Source organism: Pocillopora verrucosa, chromosome 2 (genome assembly GCF_036669915.1).
Source record: "Pocillopora verrucosa isolate sample1 chromosome 2, ASM3666991v2, whole genome shotgun sequence".
In the NCBI taxonomy this organism is placed as follows: Eukaryota; Metazoa; Cnidaria; class Anthozoa; order Scleractinia; family Pocilloporidae; genus Pocillopora; species Pocillopora verrucosa.
The window spans coordinates 805,324-823,498 of NC_089313.1; the positions used below are offsets into that span (position 1 = coordinate 805,324).

General features: G+C 37.2%; 2 protein-coding genes and 1 pseudogene across 2 annotated transcripts; 2 read left to right on the forward strand and 1 right to left on the reverse strand.

The window, feature by feature from the left end:
- The first annotated feature begins 1,421 nt into the window (after positions 1–1,421).
- On the forward strand, positions 1,422–4,790 carry LOC131782603 (QRFP-like peptide receptor; annotated as a pseudogene).
- Positions 4,791–5,107: 317 nt separating this feature from the next.
- LOC131782529 (microprocessor complex subunit DGCR8) lies at positions 5,108–12,853 on the reverse strand. The gene is made up of 9 exons (XM_059099268.2): positions 12,253–12,853; positions 10,888–11,030; positions 8,649–9,437; positions 7,889–7,989; positions 7,535–7,631; positions 7,173–7,229; positions 6,655–6,732; positions 5,749–5,859; positions 5,108–5,468 (listed from the first exon to the last, which is right to left on the reverse strand). Exons 1-9 carry the CDS (start codon positions 12,632–12,634, stop codon positions 5,403–5,405), a joined length of 1,824 nt encoding a protein of 607 aa, XP_058955251.2. The 5' UTR covers positions 12,635–12,853; the 3' UTR covers positions 5,108–5,402.
- A 102-nt stretch (positions 12,854–12,955) lies between these two features.
- On the forward strand, positions 12,956–18,159 carry LOC131782566 (guanine nucleotide-binding protein subunit beta-like protein 1). The gene is given in 10 exon segments (XM_066162411.1): positions 12,956–13,122; positions 13,420–13,454; positions 13,457–13,541; positions 14,027–14,158; positions 14,529–14,569; positions 15,049–15,123; positions 16,056–16,199; positions 16,800–16,888; positions 16,962–17,068; positions 17,615–18,159. Coding segments are annotated over 10 exon segments (996 nt in total). The 5' UTR covers positions 12,956–13,006; the 3' UTR covers positions 17,787–18,159.
- The last annotated feature ends 16 nt before the right edge of the window (positions 18,160–18,175 follow it).

The window sequence follows — 18,175 nt, forward strand, 5'->3', positions numbered from 1 at the left end:
CTCTTCCTTTTGAGGAAAATTTAAGATGATTGCTAACCTTAGAAATGTAATGTTCAGAAATTGTCTCTCTTATAGTATGATTTACTTTCAAAGTGTTTCTTTGTTTGCAATTGCAGTTGTTTTCGATCGATTAGCCATGACTACTCTTATGATGTATTTACTTTGGTGTAAAAAATAACATATCAGTGGTTAATTAAACGCCATGAACACGTATGTAACATATTGTTCTGGGCCATTAACTATGAAAAAAAATTTTGAAAAATCATTTTTAAGACCATTTTTCGTATGAATGTTTACAGCTCACCATAGAAAGAAATGTCTCATTTTGAATTTTTCCTTAATAAATGAATTACAAATTCTAGATTTCCTTGGAATTGATTTTAAGATGATTTCTTATGAACCATACCTACAGTATTTTGCTTTGAACGGTAAAAAAAAAACAAAACGAAAAAAACACTGAAATCTGAGATAAAAAAAGACCTTCAAGCGAAAAAATTATGACAGTTGAAAAAAAATGACATACCTTTTCGTACTAATGGTGGTAGATAACCAGCGAAAAGATACAACAAAAATTAATTTCTGATCCGTTAAATCCCGCCTTTTTTTTTAAAGTGCTTCAGTTTACCTATCGAAGACTATACGATGAACACACTCAATTTATATGGCTCGAAAGAAGGGACATTCCGCTTTGTAAATGTATATGATCAAAAGTCGTCACCAGGGTCTCGCTTCTTACCACCGAAATGAGTTCCATACCAGCTGATCAGGAATTAATGTGATTGGTCTTTGCATGTCCATGATTGCGTAGAGAACTGGAATTTGCTACCGTTGCGGGACAAATTTGCATGGCACTGTTCGCAGGGTATTCTGGCTGCGCATCGAATTGCGCACATTCTGTTACCTAACCATCAAGCACCGCGTTCCACGGCTTGCCCTCTAGGAAAGAAGCAGAAATACAGGTGACAATTCCAAGCCAAAAACTATTTCTTTATGTATACAAGATGACGTTAATGATAAGTTCTCGATATTTCGTTCTTTACGTAGATTGGCAAAAAACAAAGCCATCGGAAACTCAAGGGCTGACAAGAGATTAAACTTACAGCGTACCTTGAACAAACTCGAATATACATGAAAGTTACTAAAATAAGAGATGGTAAAAGGAGAGAAACATACGGATTATCAACTGGTCTGGCATTTCTATTTGTTAAGACATATTGAATTACGAAAGAAAGTCCACTTTGAGTTAAATTTCAGCTTTTAATTGGATTAACGTCATACGTTGACAATTTCGAACGACTTTGAAAAGCCAGCGGACGTATCTTTTGCAATTACATTTAGGTAGCCAATCAGATTTTAGGAAACTCGAGGACCCTCTGCCTTGCAAACAATTTGTTGTTTGTTCAACCATTTGCTGCGTTAAACTTAAGCAATTACTATCGCTGGCGGAAACTTCAGTAAGTAAACTGAATCTATCACAAGAAGATAAGTGAAAAATTCATTTTTGGAAGACAAGAGACAGCACTTTGAAAATCCATTTCTAATGTGATTCGTGAAGGTGAGGTGTTATATCTAGGTGATTTACGGATCTTAAAAAAGAGCTTAGCATGTTTTCAAGTTCGCACCAGGCTAATCAACAGCGGTGCCATATATAGCCGTGCGAAGGCTTTGAATTTCTGGTGAGTCTATGAATTATATGTATATGTGCGTTCCTTTGTGGCTGTGGAAGCGAAAAGAATTTAAAAAATGATTTTGATTTACACGTACAAGACCGCAGTTTCTTTGTATTGATTTTTCCTTGGTCCTATCTGCTGCATTTGCATTTTGCGATATCGTCAAACCAATTTCAATCAAGAATCTTATCGATTTTCAATGAATTTGCGTCTATCTATGAAAAACACCACCAAACGGTTCTACGAAACAATTTACCAGGACCTTTTTCATTATATTTTTTTTAGGAAACCGAGAACTTCTATTTTTCTCAGTGTATTTGTTGTAGTGCGGGTCACACCTTGTCTTCTGTGTAAATACAAATCTTACATCGCTTTTTCTCGTCTGTCTCTCAATTCCAAAACGTTTACCGAGTGGCTCAGTGTTACTGTTAAGGACACTGTACAATGCTTAGTCAATCCAGGCTCAGTGTACTAGCTCGGAATGGTACAGTTCTTCATTAAAAGTTGGTTTACCTATTTACGTGGTGAGAGCGAGTGCCGAATAGCACCTTCTTCACGTCCAATAATCTTCTACAACGTAGTTTGAGTGACCGCCTCTTAAAATCTTGCGCCGAGTAATCCCAGCCGACACCTGTAAAATACTAAGTTAATGAACTACATTTTTTCCCCATTAAGACGCACACTTGTGAACATTCACTTTTCTTTCCTGAAATACATGTTTTTTAATGTTCTGTCGTTTTTTCTCACTAAATATTCATTTTCAAGCATTCAAATAATTCCCACTATGGTATTAACAGCTTATGAGGGCTAAAATTACTCTAACATGTCTAAGAACACGCTCTTTAACATTCTCCAACAATATATTCCAACAAACGAGACAAACAGAAGTATTGATGCGGACTGGACAATCGAAGCGGTCGCTAATAATAAGTTACTACAATTATACAGTATCATACAATGGCTACAATCAGACAATATTATACAATGGCTGGCGATATTAAATGATAATTTTAAACGAGGAAGACGATCCAGCGCAGTTAAATGATAAAGCCCAGTGAATAAAATTTACGATAAAGAACTTCCGTACGAATGACATAAACAAAGAAATATTATGCAAAAAAAAAAGTAACAGAATATCGATGAAAGTAATGAACGTGAAAACAAAAGAACTCAATAGAAATGCGACTGAAAGAAAAAGCCGTGGCAAATTCTGAATGAATAACGTCAAACACTTTTGGAGGCAAAACAACCCATACATTTCTTTGTGACAATTACTTGCAGTTCGTCCATGGAGCCCTCGTTTCTTTTGGTCCCGTGATTCGAATGTAACGCTATGATGTGATTTTGTCTTTTAGAATGGTTTCCATAGCCGAGGTGCTTCTGTCAGCGTTGTTCTCACTGCTAATAGTGATCGACATTGTTGGCAATGTGTTTGTTTGCTTGGTTGTTTATCGATCCAAGCAAATGAGGAAACCCATGAATTACCTCTTGGTGAATCTTGCTGCAGCAGATGTTGTGATTGGTGTATTTATGTTACCTAGGCATGTGTTCCATCATGCTTTTAAGCACCCAACAGGTTAGTGATGAAAATTTTTAAAAGAAATTTTAAGCGTAAGATACAAATGATGATAGATCGAGGATGTTACGGAGAGCAAGCTACTTTCACCTACCTGCTCCCGGAGAAACTCCCCCCGGAAACAAACTGAGGCCCATCGTCTGTCCTCAACGAATATGGAACACCAAACTGAGCAAACATAGGGCTGACAGCTTCAATTATCTACGCACTTGTTGTGGACTTCAGAACAGTAGGTCCAAGAGTCTCACTCCTAAAGTTCCGCGCGGCTCGCCAATATCAAATTTTTTCTTCTTTTTTTCTGTTGCTGACTCACGCGACGGACTTCTCCGAACGGAGGGACTCGTAGTGCGCAGCGTTACAAGATAACTAATTTGATTGTAACGTTTCTCTTTTCTCAATCATAGGTACATTCGGGAACTACTTATGCAAGTTCATCACTGGTGGTGTGTTCATCTGGCTGAGCGCTGCAGCGGCTGGGATCTTACTTATCGCCATAGCGACGGCGCGCTATTTCGCCATAGTGCATCCTTTTAGGACTAAGTTCCGGTTAGACAAGAAACGCGTTCTTTGGATAATGGCGTTGTCATGGGGGTTTGCATGTGTGTTAACAGGGCCAAGTGTATCTGCCATCGGGTACGACCCACAAGAAGATTTCTGCGTGGAAAAATGGATAAATTGGTATCCATCACAAGCTCATGTTGCATTTGTTTTCACCGTCAATTGCGCGATTCCGATCGTAACGATGACGCTGTTGTATTTAAGAATCATCTACAAACTGTGGCGTAACGAAGATGCGATTACAAACTCGGTTCAACTTGCAAGACTCAAGTCACGCAAACGCGTGACAGTCATGCTCATCATTGTAACAGTTGTTCACACCATGTGTTGGTCTCCGAACTATGTTTTGTATTTACTGATATTCCACGCGCCAGGATTTTACTACGGCTCCACAACTTACATTATAACTGTTCTGTTAATTCTACTGAACGCGGCTGCTGACCCGCTTTTGTATACTTGGTACATGGATGGGTTTAGGAGGGGGTATACAAAACATGCTTTGTCGTTGTCATGGAGACAGAATTCACGTAATAGGTACCTCGGGTAGAAGAACCGCCAATACACCTGACCAAATTGGCTTTTCTGTCACTACAGAACCAAATAATGAACAAGTTAATAAAACAAGCACATTTTGAGTGAAAAATCGAGACTGCCTTGGCAAGTATCAACACCTGACCAAGTTGGCTTTTCTGCCACCACAGAACCAAATAACGAGCAAGTTAATAAAACAAGTACATTTTGAGTGAAAACATCGAGACGACTGCCTTGGCAAGTATTAAATCTTACAAGGACCCAATACGTGTTTATGAAATGAGGTTTGAGATTGTAGAAACCTGTTTCTCGAAATACGGGTGATGCGATAAGTGAAATGACATATACATCAGCTGCCAGTGTGTGTCCACGAAGCAAGAGAAAGATTCAAAGTCTTAGACTATGAGCAGTCCTTGGTTTTCGGCGTAGTCCGTTGCGCGAGTCGGAACGAAAAATCAGCGATAAAAAAAAATCGTTAGTACGCTGTGCGGAACCCTGGGAGTGAGGCGCACAAACGTCTCACTTTTTAGGCGCCTTACCCTTTAGTTCCATGCGGCGCACTGACTCAATTTCTTCTTTTTTTCACTAACTTATTTTTTAATTCGCGCGACGGACTTCGCCGAAAAGGAAGCACTACTCGTATTCTAGTCAACAGCACATCAGCAGATTTGTCACTACTGTCGCACAGGATTTAAAAAGAGGAGAAGGCCCATGTTAAAGGCGCAATAAACAAAAACTATTGTTTTGAACGAGTAAAAACGACAATAACCCTGTAAAAATCAAGGAAAGGCTGCTGCTATTTATGTTTATAAAATAGTTTTTCAGGAGGTCATAAGTTTCGGCTGTTCTCTTTATTTCACATAGAAAATATTGATAGAACAACATCATTTCATGTGTTTTACACTTGATATCATTAGTTGTGTTGAAATTGAATCTCATTTATAAAAAACATACAGTGTACAAATCTGAATGGTTATCTTAAATGCTATGCATGTTCAGCGGAAAAATTGTTTTAATTCATTGATACTTCATAATAATAGTCTTATTTTGACTGAATTCAACCATCTTTAGAGAGTCACAGTAAACACTGGATCTGCTGGTTTGTTTAGAGAGTCCGTCTTTCCTTTTTCATTCTGCAACAAAAAAAAAAAGTCGTAATGAATAAGCGCACGAACAAACATTCAGTTGTAAATAAGTATCAATGTTGTGTTTAGGTTACATAGTGAAGAAAGTGCAGCTTAGTTTTAAGGGTTGGGTTCGCTTGTACGCTCAAATATAAGTTGAGGGTGATGCACTACTCGCGTGGGTTGTCTGTGTTTCAGGTTGGGTTGGCTGTGTAGTTTGTTATAAATGGCTGTCTTTAATAAGAGTGCTCTAGTGTAGAGTAGAGAAAGAATTATTTTGTGGACATACCTCAGAACCAAGTTTTCTCATCTCGCTTTTGAGACGCTCAAGTAAATTCGTATTTGCAGAAGAGTCGCTTCCTGCCTTCTCATTGGCTGTATCATTATCATCTTTTTTGTACTAAAAAAGCCGTATGCAATAAACGGATCAATATCAGTATCTCAACAACTGCGCACCCATCCCTCCCCTAACCCAACATTAACCCTTACTTGTTATCAGTTGAATTTTGTAGGGCAAAGGGAGGGGTGGATGCGCAGCTGCTTAGATACTGACAACAAACAAACAAACGAAGTACGTTTTGGCAAATTTCGCCAAGAAATTTCATCAATTTTTCCCAGCAACGAAACTTAAACTCTCGTGTGGCGTGGTAAGGTAAAGTAACTCGCACTGACAGGGACCGGAATTAAAGAAATAGTTACGATTAACATAAATAACAAACATCAAACTTAAAAGGTTTAACGCCTTACATTTTACCAAGAACCTAAACCACGAAATAGTTTGTATGTGCCTTACTTTGAAAACTTGATTTGATTAACTGAATTAATGTGAATTGGCTACCGCTGAAAGATTCTATAGCTAACGTTTCTGCTCAGCAAGCGTTGGCCCTTTGTCAGAGCGAATCTCTTCACGGTGGCCAATTTACATTATCAACTCAGTTGATAAAAACCAAATTATTATGTCATATACCCTTCCCCTCTCCCCCCCCCCCTCCCGCGCAGCACCATTATGATAGTTTCTTTAGAAACGTAACCTTTTAATTCATCTGTGCCTTACTTTTTTTTCATTGTAAAAGTAAGTACTAAAGAAGTGAAGAGCGTCGGTCTGATTCCATTGAATTACTGTAAGTTTGTATCAAAACTGGAATTTTTATGGACGTAACAAGAGACCACGATTAATGTATTACATGACGCATACCTTTTTTATTGACCCTGTAGGTCTGTCGCAGTAGATCCGCATAAGTGCTCCCCATTTTTCGAGATGAGGATGTAGGCTCTAAAACAGACAAGACATTAAATCACATGGGTCATATAACACCCGTAATTTATGTCAAAAACGTGAAAATAGCTTCATATATTTGTGTTGAAAAGAAGTACTCGAAAACGTCGAATCCTGGTAAGGCATATAATTTTACTAATTTTAGGGTCGTCCTACAAAATAACTTTCGTAGTTTATCTTCATTTTTCATCGAATACCAATCTATATCTAAGGTTACCGAAAAAATCTAGTGTTTTCGAAACTTAGTAGACTTTTGAGTCTGGTATAGACACAGCAGATCAAAGAGAGGAATTGCAAAATTCTAAGGGGCCTTTTCAAGACTTATGAAAACTGTGGCTAAAAGCAACGAGCCTCAAAATCTACGCCTCTGTTTACAGCATTAACATGCACTGCAGAATGCATGCACAAAATATGGGCTAATATGTTTCTACACTTACTTTGAGGATATGCTGAGACGCTAACTGCTTGCCAGTTCGTTTGTTTTTACAAGGAACCTGCAAAAGAAAGAGTGAGTTGAATTTTCTAATGAAAATAACTTGAAAAGATGTTCCCCTTGGCTCTGCGAAAGCTTTCTGCGGAAAACTCTGGTCGCAGGCGAGGCATAGAATGTTTCCACTTTTTCGGCACAGATTTTAATAGGCTTTGCTCAAATTGAATATGCTAAAGTGCTGTCAAAAGGTAAGGGGTTCACACTACCGCGGAACTCAGTTTCACAAACGACCAAAAACATAAAAATAATTACATTGCCTTTTACGTTTTACCAACTAATCGGTACAAGATAAGATATTTTTGAATTTACCTTTGCTGTATGCTTGCCACACGTTATAATAAATACGAGACTTTTGTCCTGTTCGCAGAAGGTTGAAAACTCAATGGAAGAACAAATACCCTGATTTCTATATCAGAGGGAGAGAGAGAGAGAAATTTACATTCGGGTCGATGTAATAAACAATTATGACATGTCTATGGGAGAGGAACAAAACTCTCTTTCAAGCTTATCAAAAACAACTGCAATAGGCAAGAATATCATTCATTTTGATTACTTTAATTTATTTGCTGCTTTAGGGTAGACTAAGAGTGTCAGAGCCAGTTTCTTCTTTTGCATTTCAACGACACCAAAGAGAAAAGGAAATTTCTAAAAATATCTACCCACCTCCTTACACATTCCTCAAGGACTTGTGAGGGACTGGGGAGAGAGGTTTTCGAACAAAACTCGTAAAGCCGAGGGTTCAAGATGTCTACTTTGTCAAAAAACTGTAAAAATAGAGAAGAACAAAATAAATGAATACATCTACTAAACAGTATTAATATTATAATAATATAGCAGATAGTGACAAAGTCAATGACAATCAACAGTCATTTCCGTTCATAAAGCTGTTTTAGGAGAGCTTAGTTTGGAAAGTTTGGATAAACATATTACGTTCTCAGAAATGTTACCACGATTGTATCAATCGCGATTAAAGAATGGGAGATGTCAATCAGCTACGTTCCAACACTTTGACATTTTTCGAACAACGTTTTTGTCTAAAGATCGAGTTATCGGGGCAAATTTGAGTCAAAGGATAGTACATTTAGTTCAATTTAACAGAGTTCGAGTTGCTCGAGTTAGCTGATAATAAATGACTGGAAAATGAGGTCAAATCTGAGGAAAATCGGATCTTGTTCGAGTAACCCGGGTTTGAGTTAGTGGGGTTCTACTGTAATTATGTTCAGGGTCTCTGTCTGGCATTTCTTATTTCATTAAAGGAATCATATGACAACAAACTGTATGCTTGCTCATAGACATATCAAATTGAAGAAGGAAAAATATTTTAATGGTTAGGAGTGAAGAAATGACAAGAAACGACAAGCTTCAAAGCCAATTAAGACTGATGGGGTGAATAAAGGACTGTTAATCTACCTCTACCTCTTACCTCTAGCTCGGCATCAGAGATCTGATAATCACGAATTTTCTTAAACGTTCCTGGCAACAGAACTTCAAGAGTAGATTCAGCAGCAATTTGGCGAGCTATTTTCTTACTGGAACCAGCCCCAGAGCCATGTTTGATGCCATCTATTTGTACCTCTGCCACAAAGGGACTATCTGAACTAGCACATTCACTGGCAAGATAAACTGGTTTGGACTTCAAAAATCGCTGACAGTACTCATGTAATAAAGCCACAGGTGTTTTACCACCAGCATTTAACAGATAATCTTTACCAGAGCTCTTCCCATTCTCTGAGCCTTTTACTGGATACGATACACACTCCAGACTTGAAGGTAATTCAAGATCATCGACAGTGTGTGGTAGGGGCATTACAGCGTACCGTTCTTGTTCGGATGTTAGGGTATGAAACTCCCATAAATTTGACAAGTATCTTCCTAGTTCTCCAACGTCTAATAACTCCAAACTTGTTGGAGTCTTCTTGCAGCTGTCAGTAGACTCTTGTTCTTCTTCAGAGATATTTTTTATTGACGAAACTTGTTCACTATAATCATGAGCCTTCTCTGTAATTTGTGGGTGTTGTGTGATGTTATCCTTGTCATTCGCATAACATTTTTCAACATCCCGAGTGTTCAGTGCATTTAAGACTGAACCTGCCGGGTTTGTTAACTTGGAGATACCGTTCTCTGACTTTGTTTCTTCAGCATTCTTTTGTTCTATTAAAAATCCCTTTTTCTGGTGGAGGCATGGAATAGCAGCCAATGGTACATCATGTTTCTGAAAGTTTACAGTTTATAGTACAGACATTTATTTAACAGCAGAAACTCAAAATTTATCTTAATTTGACTGACTCTTGCAGCTTCTACATACTGAGTTTTGGAAGAGTTTTCAACTGACAGTCAAGAACAATGAATTGGGTTCAGATTACAGTACTTCTTGTTTTTATGCTGTTGATTTCTAAATATAACTGCTAGTAAAGAATAAAGTATCTCAAGTTTGGGGGCTTGGCTTCTAGGCAAATAAATACTTAAAGACTAAACACACATACAAATGCCAACCCTCCTTGTTTGCCTGGAAGTCTCCCAGCAACAAAACAGTTCTCATACTTTCCTTATAGCTCAGTGGGTCTCTCAGATTAAAGTAACCTTTGATGATCATGATAAGAGGGATACAAAAAGAACAGAGGGGAAGAGAGGTGAATTTAATATAGGCTGATCCAATTCCAGCTTTCATGTTTGGCACCTCTTAAAAAATTCAGGCTACTCTCTTCACAAATGTTTCTCTCTCAAACATTTCCTGAAAGAAATGATCCTGGCACTCTTTCCATGAGCAAACACTTATTTAAGATGCTAGACCCCCAAAAAGTCTCTTTTGAGTTTTGTATACCCAGGTCAGATCCATAATACCCACAGACTGAGGCAGGTAGTTCTAAACAATGTGTTACAAGAACGCTCAGGATAAGCAGTGTCTCCATTACAATAATTCTCATTTCACTCTACATATGCTCCTTGCATGTGACTAAAAGTGCAACTCGTGGGCAGTAAAGACCCACCAGTAGCAGTTTTAAGGCAAGCGCAAGATGCAGGCAAGTGAAAGATAAGAGATCAGTCTTATTGTAATAGTTGTTTAAACATTTCTGCTTTAGCCCACTTACTCCCAAGATATAACCTGGAAATATCAATTCTTTCTGCTTTATGTTTTCTAAATCTTTAGCTCTGAGAATTTGTTGTCGAATCAAACAAAATCCCTCAGCTGATATCGTTCTTTCTTCTGATTTACTGTCTGCCTGAAAAGGTGTTCACTTGATATTTCTTTTAAGACAAAATTCTTTTTTGGACACCCACCGGATTGAAATGATGAAAGCCTTCTGAGCATACATAATGATAATAATTTGTTCCCACAATTTTCTAACCAAAGTCCAGACTACATCAGATTCTGTTTCATTTCCTAATCTGTGTTAGGTTATACAGAATACCCCTTTGCCTTTAAACTTTCCTCGGAACATTTTGAAGAATCTTCAACCCTATTTAATACTAAAATAGAAAAATGGGTACCTAATTCTCTAAACAAACTAAAGACTCTTCCAAACCCTACTAGGTATGTCAAGAATCAAAATACTTGTAATAGATTTTTAACAAAGCCCTCTGAAAAAACTGCAAGTAAATAGTGCCATCCTGTCTTTGCTTTCAAATGAAATATGTCGTATGAAACATAAAGAAAATTTTACCCTGACACTTCCGCCACCAATATGATAAGGACGAGACCAAGTGCACACTCTTGATGGCTTATGGAGATAAACAATTCCTCCACTGCGATGATTAAGTGCTATCCAACCCTCTGGCAATGCCAGCTTTGGCAGACTTCCCTTCACTAAAAGAGACAAAGCAAACATTAAGTAAAATACACCCATTAAACATAAGGGAGTTATTAAGTGTCTTACTGTATATTTAAAGAACACAGTTAGGGAATATAGGATTCATCAAGCTTATTTTAATTATTTTTGCTATGGTTTATTAGAACGAAAAGAGACTTTTCACTCAGGAAATCATTCCTTAGCCCTTTCACTCTCTAGATCTAGTTATTAATTCTCCATACTGCATTCCAAATAATTCTTATGATTTTAGTTTACAGAATTTGGTATTAGATCAACCAACAATCTCCTATTGATGTTTTTCTTTATTCTCATCACTTGTCTGCTTGATATTGTATTGATATTGTAAGGAGAAACTCTGTCTTGGTCACTCATTTAGAGTTGAAAGAATGGGAAACACCTGCTCTGTTCATTTATATTAGTCATATTTAAAAATTTTCATCACAAACATAAACAACAGATGCAAATGACTAATTATTATCAAGAACATTTTAATATCACTTCAATGCACTGTTAGGCCTTTTTTACTCTTATCAAAAAAGTTTTAAGGCGTGTGAAAAGTGACACACATTCATATGGACAACAATAATTATCTAGTTAAGATATGTGCACTCAGTCTCAACAGAAAAAGTTAACAGTATGGGTGTCCTCCCCATAATTAAAGCTCTCCTTAAGTCATGAAACATGTCATCTAGTGCCGTTTCTAAGCCTTGGCTGGCTAATCAAGCCACATTTTAGATGATATGTTAACCCTATAGAAAATGAAAATTTCATCAAGATTATAAAGGATGAAGTGTCTTTATTTAGCTTGTCCATCTACATGATCAACACCTGCTCCTAAATAACTATTGTTGGATAATTTACCAAACTCTTGGGGAAGTATTATTTACCAGTCTATTGAAGATCTTCATTGCAAACCACTGCAGAGTCCCTTGTACAAGTGAATGCTGACAATAATTATGTAACTGAGTAAAAGCTTTTAATTAAGTATCATTCACCTGTATTCTTCACACATGGATCTTCTTGCTATAATTTTTTAAATATTTTTAAGAAATAATTTTGCTGTAGTTTTCATGGTAGCCTCTATATATAAGCATTTAGGGAAATTCATTCCTGTTTCTTAGGCTCCTTACATCATAAGTGTTGTTGTAAAATATTAAAAGTTTAACGTATTCACAGCTTAACACCTATCTGAAAAACAAAAGAATAGTTAACACCTACTGATAATAACTTTTCGTTCTTGTTCATCTGTTTGATTTTCTCCTTCTTGTTTTTCATCTCCTGTTGTACTGTTAACGTTTTCCCTGTCATTTGACCGAGTCATAGCAGCTTGATCTCCTTCTGTTCTTCGTCGTTTATTATCCACGTAGTCTTCATCAGAATTTCTCTTGAGCGGTACTCTCTCTGTCTGACCCGGCATCTCTTTGAGCGATTCCTCCTCAGAATAAGTCGTTATATTCATACCTGCTATGGAGGAGACCTTTTCCGAGTTATTTTCCATTTCTTCAATTTCAGTTCTCCATTTACTATTTTCGCTGACAGTTAACGCCGTTGGTGCTTTGACAACATCTGCCAGCTGATTCATCCCATTGTCAACTGACATGACTGCGTCTGACGCGTAAGTTGCAAATCAATTCGAAATTAGATTCGTGTGACTTTATACCGTTCATTGCATGTCACGCGATCTTCGATTCAAAAGCCAGGCATTAAAATTGGACGTTAAAACCTTAATTCCATAAAAGACCCATTAAACATTACTTCTTGCAAAACCGAAAGGGAAAAAATGGTAGTCTAATCTGTTCGTTTACTATCTCAAAAGTCTGCGGCCATTTTAATTGAGCCGAAAGTCCATGGACCAGTGGTGTAGGCAACTAGTTCCATTCTCCTTCGTATTGTCAAGTAACGCCTTGTAAAAAGGAAGCAATTCAAGAAAGAAATAAACCGCGAAGTGGAAGCATGAAGGCATGCAACCATCATGGAAAATAGAAGCCCACCGGACCCATTGTATGTTCTGCGCGGTACAGAAGCAGCCTTAAATGTCGTCAAGTTTGCTCCAAAGTCTGTTAGGGAAGAAGGACTTCTACTTTCTGGGTACGGTTTGTGCACATTGATCGTAAGTGAACCATTGTGAACATTGAACGAAATAAACACCAGTGTGATTTTTATTGATCACAGTTATGTTTGAAACAGTCATCCTCCATGATGCAACTGAATCATCGGAACAACCTCCATCGTTTCTGATTGTGCTTTGCTTACATTTGCAGGTGTAATAATCAACTCACTTTTTTCCTTAGCCCTCTCCCCCCTCCCCTTGGAAAAATGACCGTCAAGAGATATGATTACATAGCTGGAATACTGTAATACCTAAGTTTACCCTTGATTTTGCAGGTCTGCTAAAGGAATTATCAGTTTGTGGAATCTTAAAACAAAAGATCAGAGATAACATTAGATGGTCATGATGGACATGCCATCCTTGCTGCCGATTTTCACCCTTGTGGGAATGTGATAAGGTACCATATACTTACCACATCCATGCAAATAAACTTCATAATTCAACTTTCAAGGGAAAAATAATCACTCCTTGGTTATAAACTTGTTGAATTGTCTTTCCTTTAACTCTTCACACCTTAGTATGAATTTGTATAATCTCTATACTGTTCTCCTTACATTTCATAAGGTGCTGATGAGGAAAATATCCTAAAAATTGACAGCTTCCTTAGTATGTGATCATTTCCTCTATTCTCATGACCTCAATGTTTGAATTAGGGGTGATATTATAAAGAGAAATTAGTCACTTTTAGTAGTTAAAAGGTTAATTAAAAAAAACAGTTGTTGATCTAATTATTAGGGGTAGTTAGTATAGTTGTTATATTTCATTCTCAAAAAATTTCTATCAAAGTTGATTCTAAAATCATAACTATAATAATCGCATTAACCATTGGTGAATATTTCCATAAGATAACTTATTTTTTGTCAAATATTTTTATTTTTTCAGTCATGGCAGGGATGGGTATCTACGAATATGGCAGTGTTCTGAAGGAAGAAAAGAGGTGGTCAACAGTATCACAGCTCCTTTTCTTGGATTTTGTCAGTTTTGTGTTTTGTCAAGAGGTGATGTAAAAAGCTAGTTATCACTCTCACTCATGCCCTTTATGCCCTAAGTGGCATGTAGGGCAGCAACATGCTTCCTCCCCATCTGCCAGTTTTTTGCCATTACTTGATACCCTCCTCATCTCCTTAATTTCTTTCTCTACTGTTGGCAAAGTTTGTCTAAAAAGCCAGCTATTTAAACTTGTGTTGATAATTGTTATCTTCCCCTTTAAACCCTGCCACCAATCCAGCTGTTTCAAACTGCTTGCGGTACCAACCCGTGTCTCCTCTGGGTGCCCCTATCTTCAAGTGACCATCTGTACTTCATCCATAACATCTAAGGTAACATTGATAGGAACTAAAAAGATCAAAGCTATTTCATAAATTTACATTTACAGAGATACAAGTCCCATTTGGATTGGTCTGCCATAAGCCAGTAATTTCCCAGGTAATAAAGACCATAATTTATTGTCTTCTTTATTGGTAGGTTGGTTATTCTGGTTAGGCTCTCATTCTTGGCCCTTTGTTCATAGTTCTAACATGAATATCCACACTCTCTATGCTGTTCTCTATGTATTTGCTACAGCGTCTTTAGTAGGAAGAATTCTTCTTATGATAAAGAGCTCCTTTATTTGGGGGATCAGCTTCCTTCATTTTTGTGACTTAAATATGTGATTTGGGGGTGATATTGTAAGGTGAAATTAGTTGGCAAGGGTTAATTATCCATTTTTTATGGGTTTTTGGTGGTTGACCTCTCCAATCTTATTTGATGTCAGTGTGAGAAAACATAAATGAGTTTTAAAAAAGTTCTATACTGGGTGTCATTGACCTAAGAGAAATGAAGATAAGAATGCTGGAGGGTTAATCGATGGTCTCTATGCTAACAAATTGAGTTTGTTTTTTATTTCCTTCTTTAACGCTGATCAGTAGGTTTAATATTCATGCTCTGGAGTCAAAAGACAATCTTGTTTGCTCTAAAATCTGATGATGGAAAGTCACTTGGTAAGTTGTGCATTGCAAGGGTGAATTATTTTGTTTAGTTTGTGATCAATACATACAGTCCAAAAATGTTCCTCTCAAGCAACCAGGAAACAAGTTATTTCTATAGTTTCTCATTATTAACAGTTATTCATTCTAAGTGGAGAGGGAAGTAATGGGGGATATTTACTGGGAGTCGCAAAAGCAGAGAGGTAAATATCCACAACTGACAATGACACTTAGGTGAACAACGTTTTAGATATATACCACAAAGATACAAAAAAACAGTTGATTTCTTTAACGTACAGAGAAATGCTGTTAGGAAAATTAAAAACTCAACTCCACCAATTTTGTCTTATCTGCGGCTATGAGGTGAATAGTACTTGATATTCACTGCCAAAAAAGGGTGAAAAGCACCCATTCACCTGGGTAGTAAATATATTTTTTTATGAACTGAGATGATAATTTAAATTGGCCATTGTGGAGAAGCTTCTGAGGCTGACCATGTCCAGCTATAGCCCTTGTCATAGAGACAGACAAATGCTCAAATGTCATCTTATGCCATTTCATTAATCAACTGCAGAATTGTCTTATAAATCCCCTGGCAGTAAATGTGTCTATTTGTATAGGCAATCACATGAGGCCAAGTACTATTAAGGATTAATTGCACGAGAGTTTTCAAAATTTTCCAAAATTGCCCGGGATTACTTGTTTATCAATAAAGGGCAAGTAAATTGGCCATTGCAGAGAGCTTCTGAGGCTGACATTTCCAGCCATAGCCCTTTGTCTTTCTCTCTGACGAAGGGCTAATGCTCAAAACGTCATCCTATGCCACAAATTTACATTTCATTTATTAACTGCAAAATTGTCTTATAATATTCCCTGGCAGTAAATGTGTCTATTTAATAGGTAACCACTTGCTTACTGTTATAAAACTTTTCTTTTTCTCCTTTCAGGGATGTGCATGTGTATCTCGTTGATCTCTGATCCAGCAACAAACAAGCCTTTCTTGATCGCAGGTTATGAAAGTGGTCAGCTTGTGCTCTGGGATGTTATGGCTGGAAAAATCTTGAGTAGAAATCCAACTCACGCTGAATCAGGTTAATCATCAATCTTTGGTAGTTTTGCACATTTACGAACATGCAACTATTGTGGAGTTTCAAGTTTGTGCCTCCAAATCCTTGAAAATATGAACCCTTTGCTCCTTAACATGGGTATGCATATTCTTAATACTGTTTTTTTTATAGATTATCTAAGCTGCTGACATGGAGAATTTGTTTAACAATCAAAAGTTTCTTTAGTTGTTGATCATTTCCTTAATTCCCATCACTTTCTTGCGTGATTCTGGGATAATAAAGTTAAGGCAGTAAAAGCCATCAACCCTTTAACTCTCATGAGTGACCAAGACAGAATTTCTCCATACAATATCGATACAATATCCAGCAGACAAGTAAAGAGAATAAAGACAATCAATAAGGGGATTATGAGTTGATCCTTTAACAAATTCTCAGATATAACATCATAAGAATTGTATCACAGACAGTAAGGAAAATTACTAAATGAGATCTTGGGAGTAAAAGGGTTCAGTTTGACTTGTCTCTCTTCTAATGGCTTGACTCGAACCCATAACTTGAAGCCTTTACTTGCTGGATAGGTAAAAACTTATTTATTTCCTTCAACATGTTTGTATTTACTTTTAGTTCTCTGCATGGATGTAGACAAAGAGGACCTCAGAATAGTGTCTGGCTCGGCGGGTAGTAAGCTGTGTGTGTCATCAGTAACACCTCAGGTATGTGCAGGGTCTTGTTAGAATTGTTTCACTTACTGCTGCAGACATGATACCATCCATATATTCTCTCTAGCACAGCATAACAGTGGAAAAAGAAATTGAGCTGAAAAACCCAGGCATTGCTTCAGTCAAAATCAGGAAAGATCGTAAAATACTGGCCACTGGTGGATGGGATGGCAGGTAAAGTTGTGGGCCATTTATTAACCATTTTATTCTCATAAGCTTTATGTTTGTTTCAGGGTTGATACTGTAAGGAGAAATTAGATGTTGTTATAGCAGTGTCCTGAATAATTACATAGATAAGTTGAATTTCATCCTTGCAATTTCAACTTCACAATAGGTATTTTTAATCTTGTTCTACTAATATTCAAATTTATTCCTTTTACAACCAAAAGTGATTAACATGTAACTTCTTTCTACAATATCTATACATTACCCAGCAAATGGGTTACGAGAATACTCAGATTTGTCTGGTAGTTGTTACCTTGATCTTACACCAAATTCTCTTTACTGATGTACAAGGGAATGTGTAGCAGCAAGAGGGGAGAATTGATAGTCCGATCTTGGGAGATAAAGGGTTGATAACGATAATTCTTTAGATTTTTTAACCGGTAACGATATCGAAATTTATGTTGAGCCACCAATAATTATTGTAACGATATCTATAATCCTAATGTTTGTGGTGGGGACAACGATTATTGAAATAGTGATTTTATGTATCTACAGGATAAGAGTATACAGCTGGAAAACACTCAAACCATTGGCTTACCTTAGTTATCATACACAAACTATAAACACGGTGGATTTCTCAGAAGATCTGTGTGACCACGGACAGCTCTTGGCTGCCGGTGGAAAAGATTCCAGAATTAGTCTGTGGTCTTTGTACAATGAAAAATAGTTTCTGAACGGTCAGAAATTCTTCCTCACGATGGGAGTCGCAAGGGAAATTCGTCTCTGCTAATCTCCTCCATCACGCATTTCAAACAACTGGAAAATGAGCTTTTGAAATTCTGAACAGTGAAACTACATGGCCCTTCAGAGAACTCTATTTAGACTTTCAAACTTTTGTGGGGCTTTGTGAATCGTTGTGAGCTAATTTAGTTTAATCAACTGAGTTGTTCGATGTTATAAATTGACCGCCGTGGAGAATTTTTAAAACTGACGTTTCGAGTATTACTCTTTCGTCAGAGCAAATGTGAGTTGTTGGTCGAGGACGAGAACAGGTACCTATGGATATCATGGAACTGCAATATTAAATAAAACCATGGTTTTGAAATGGAAACGGTG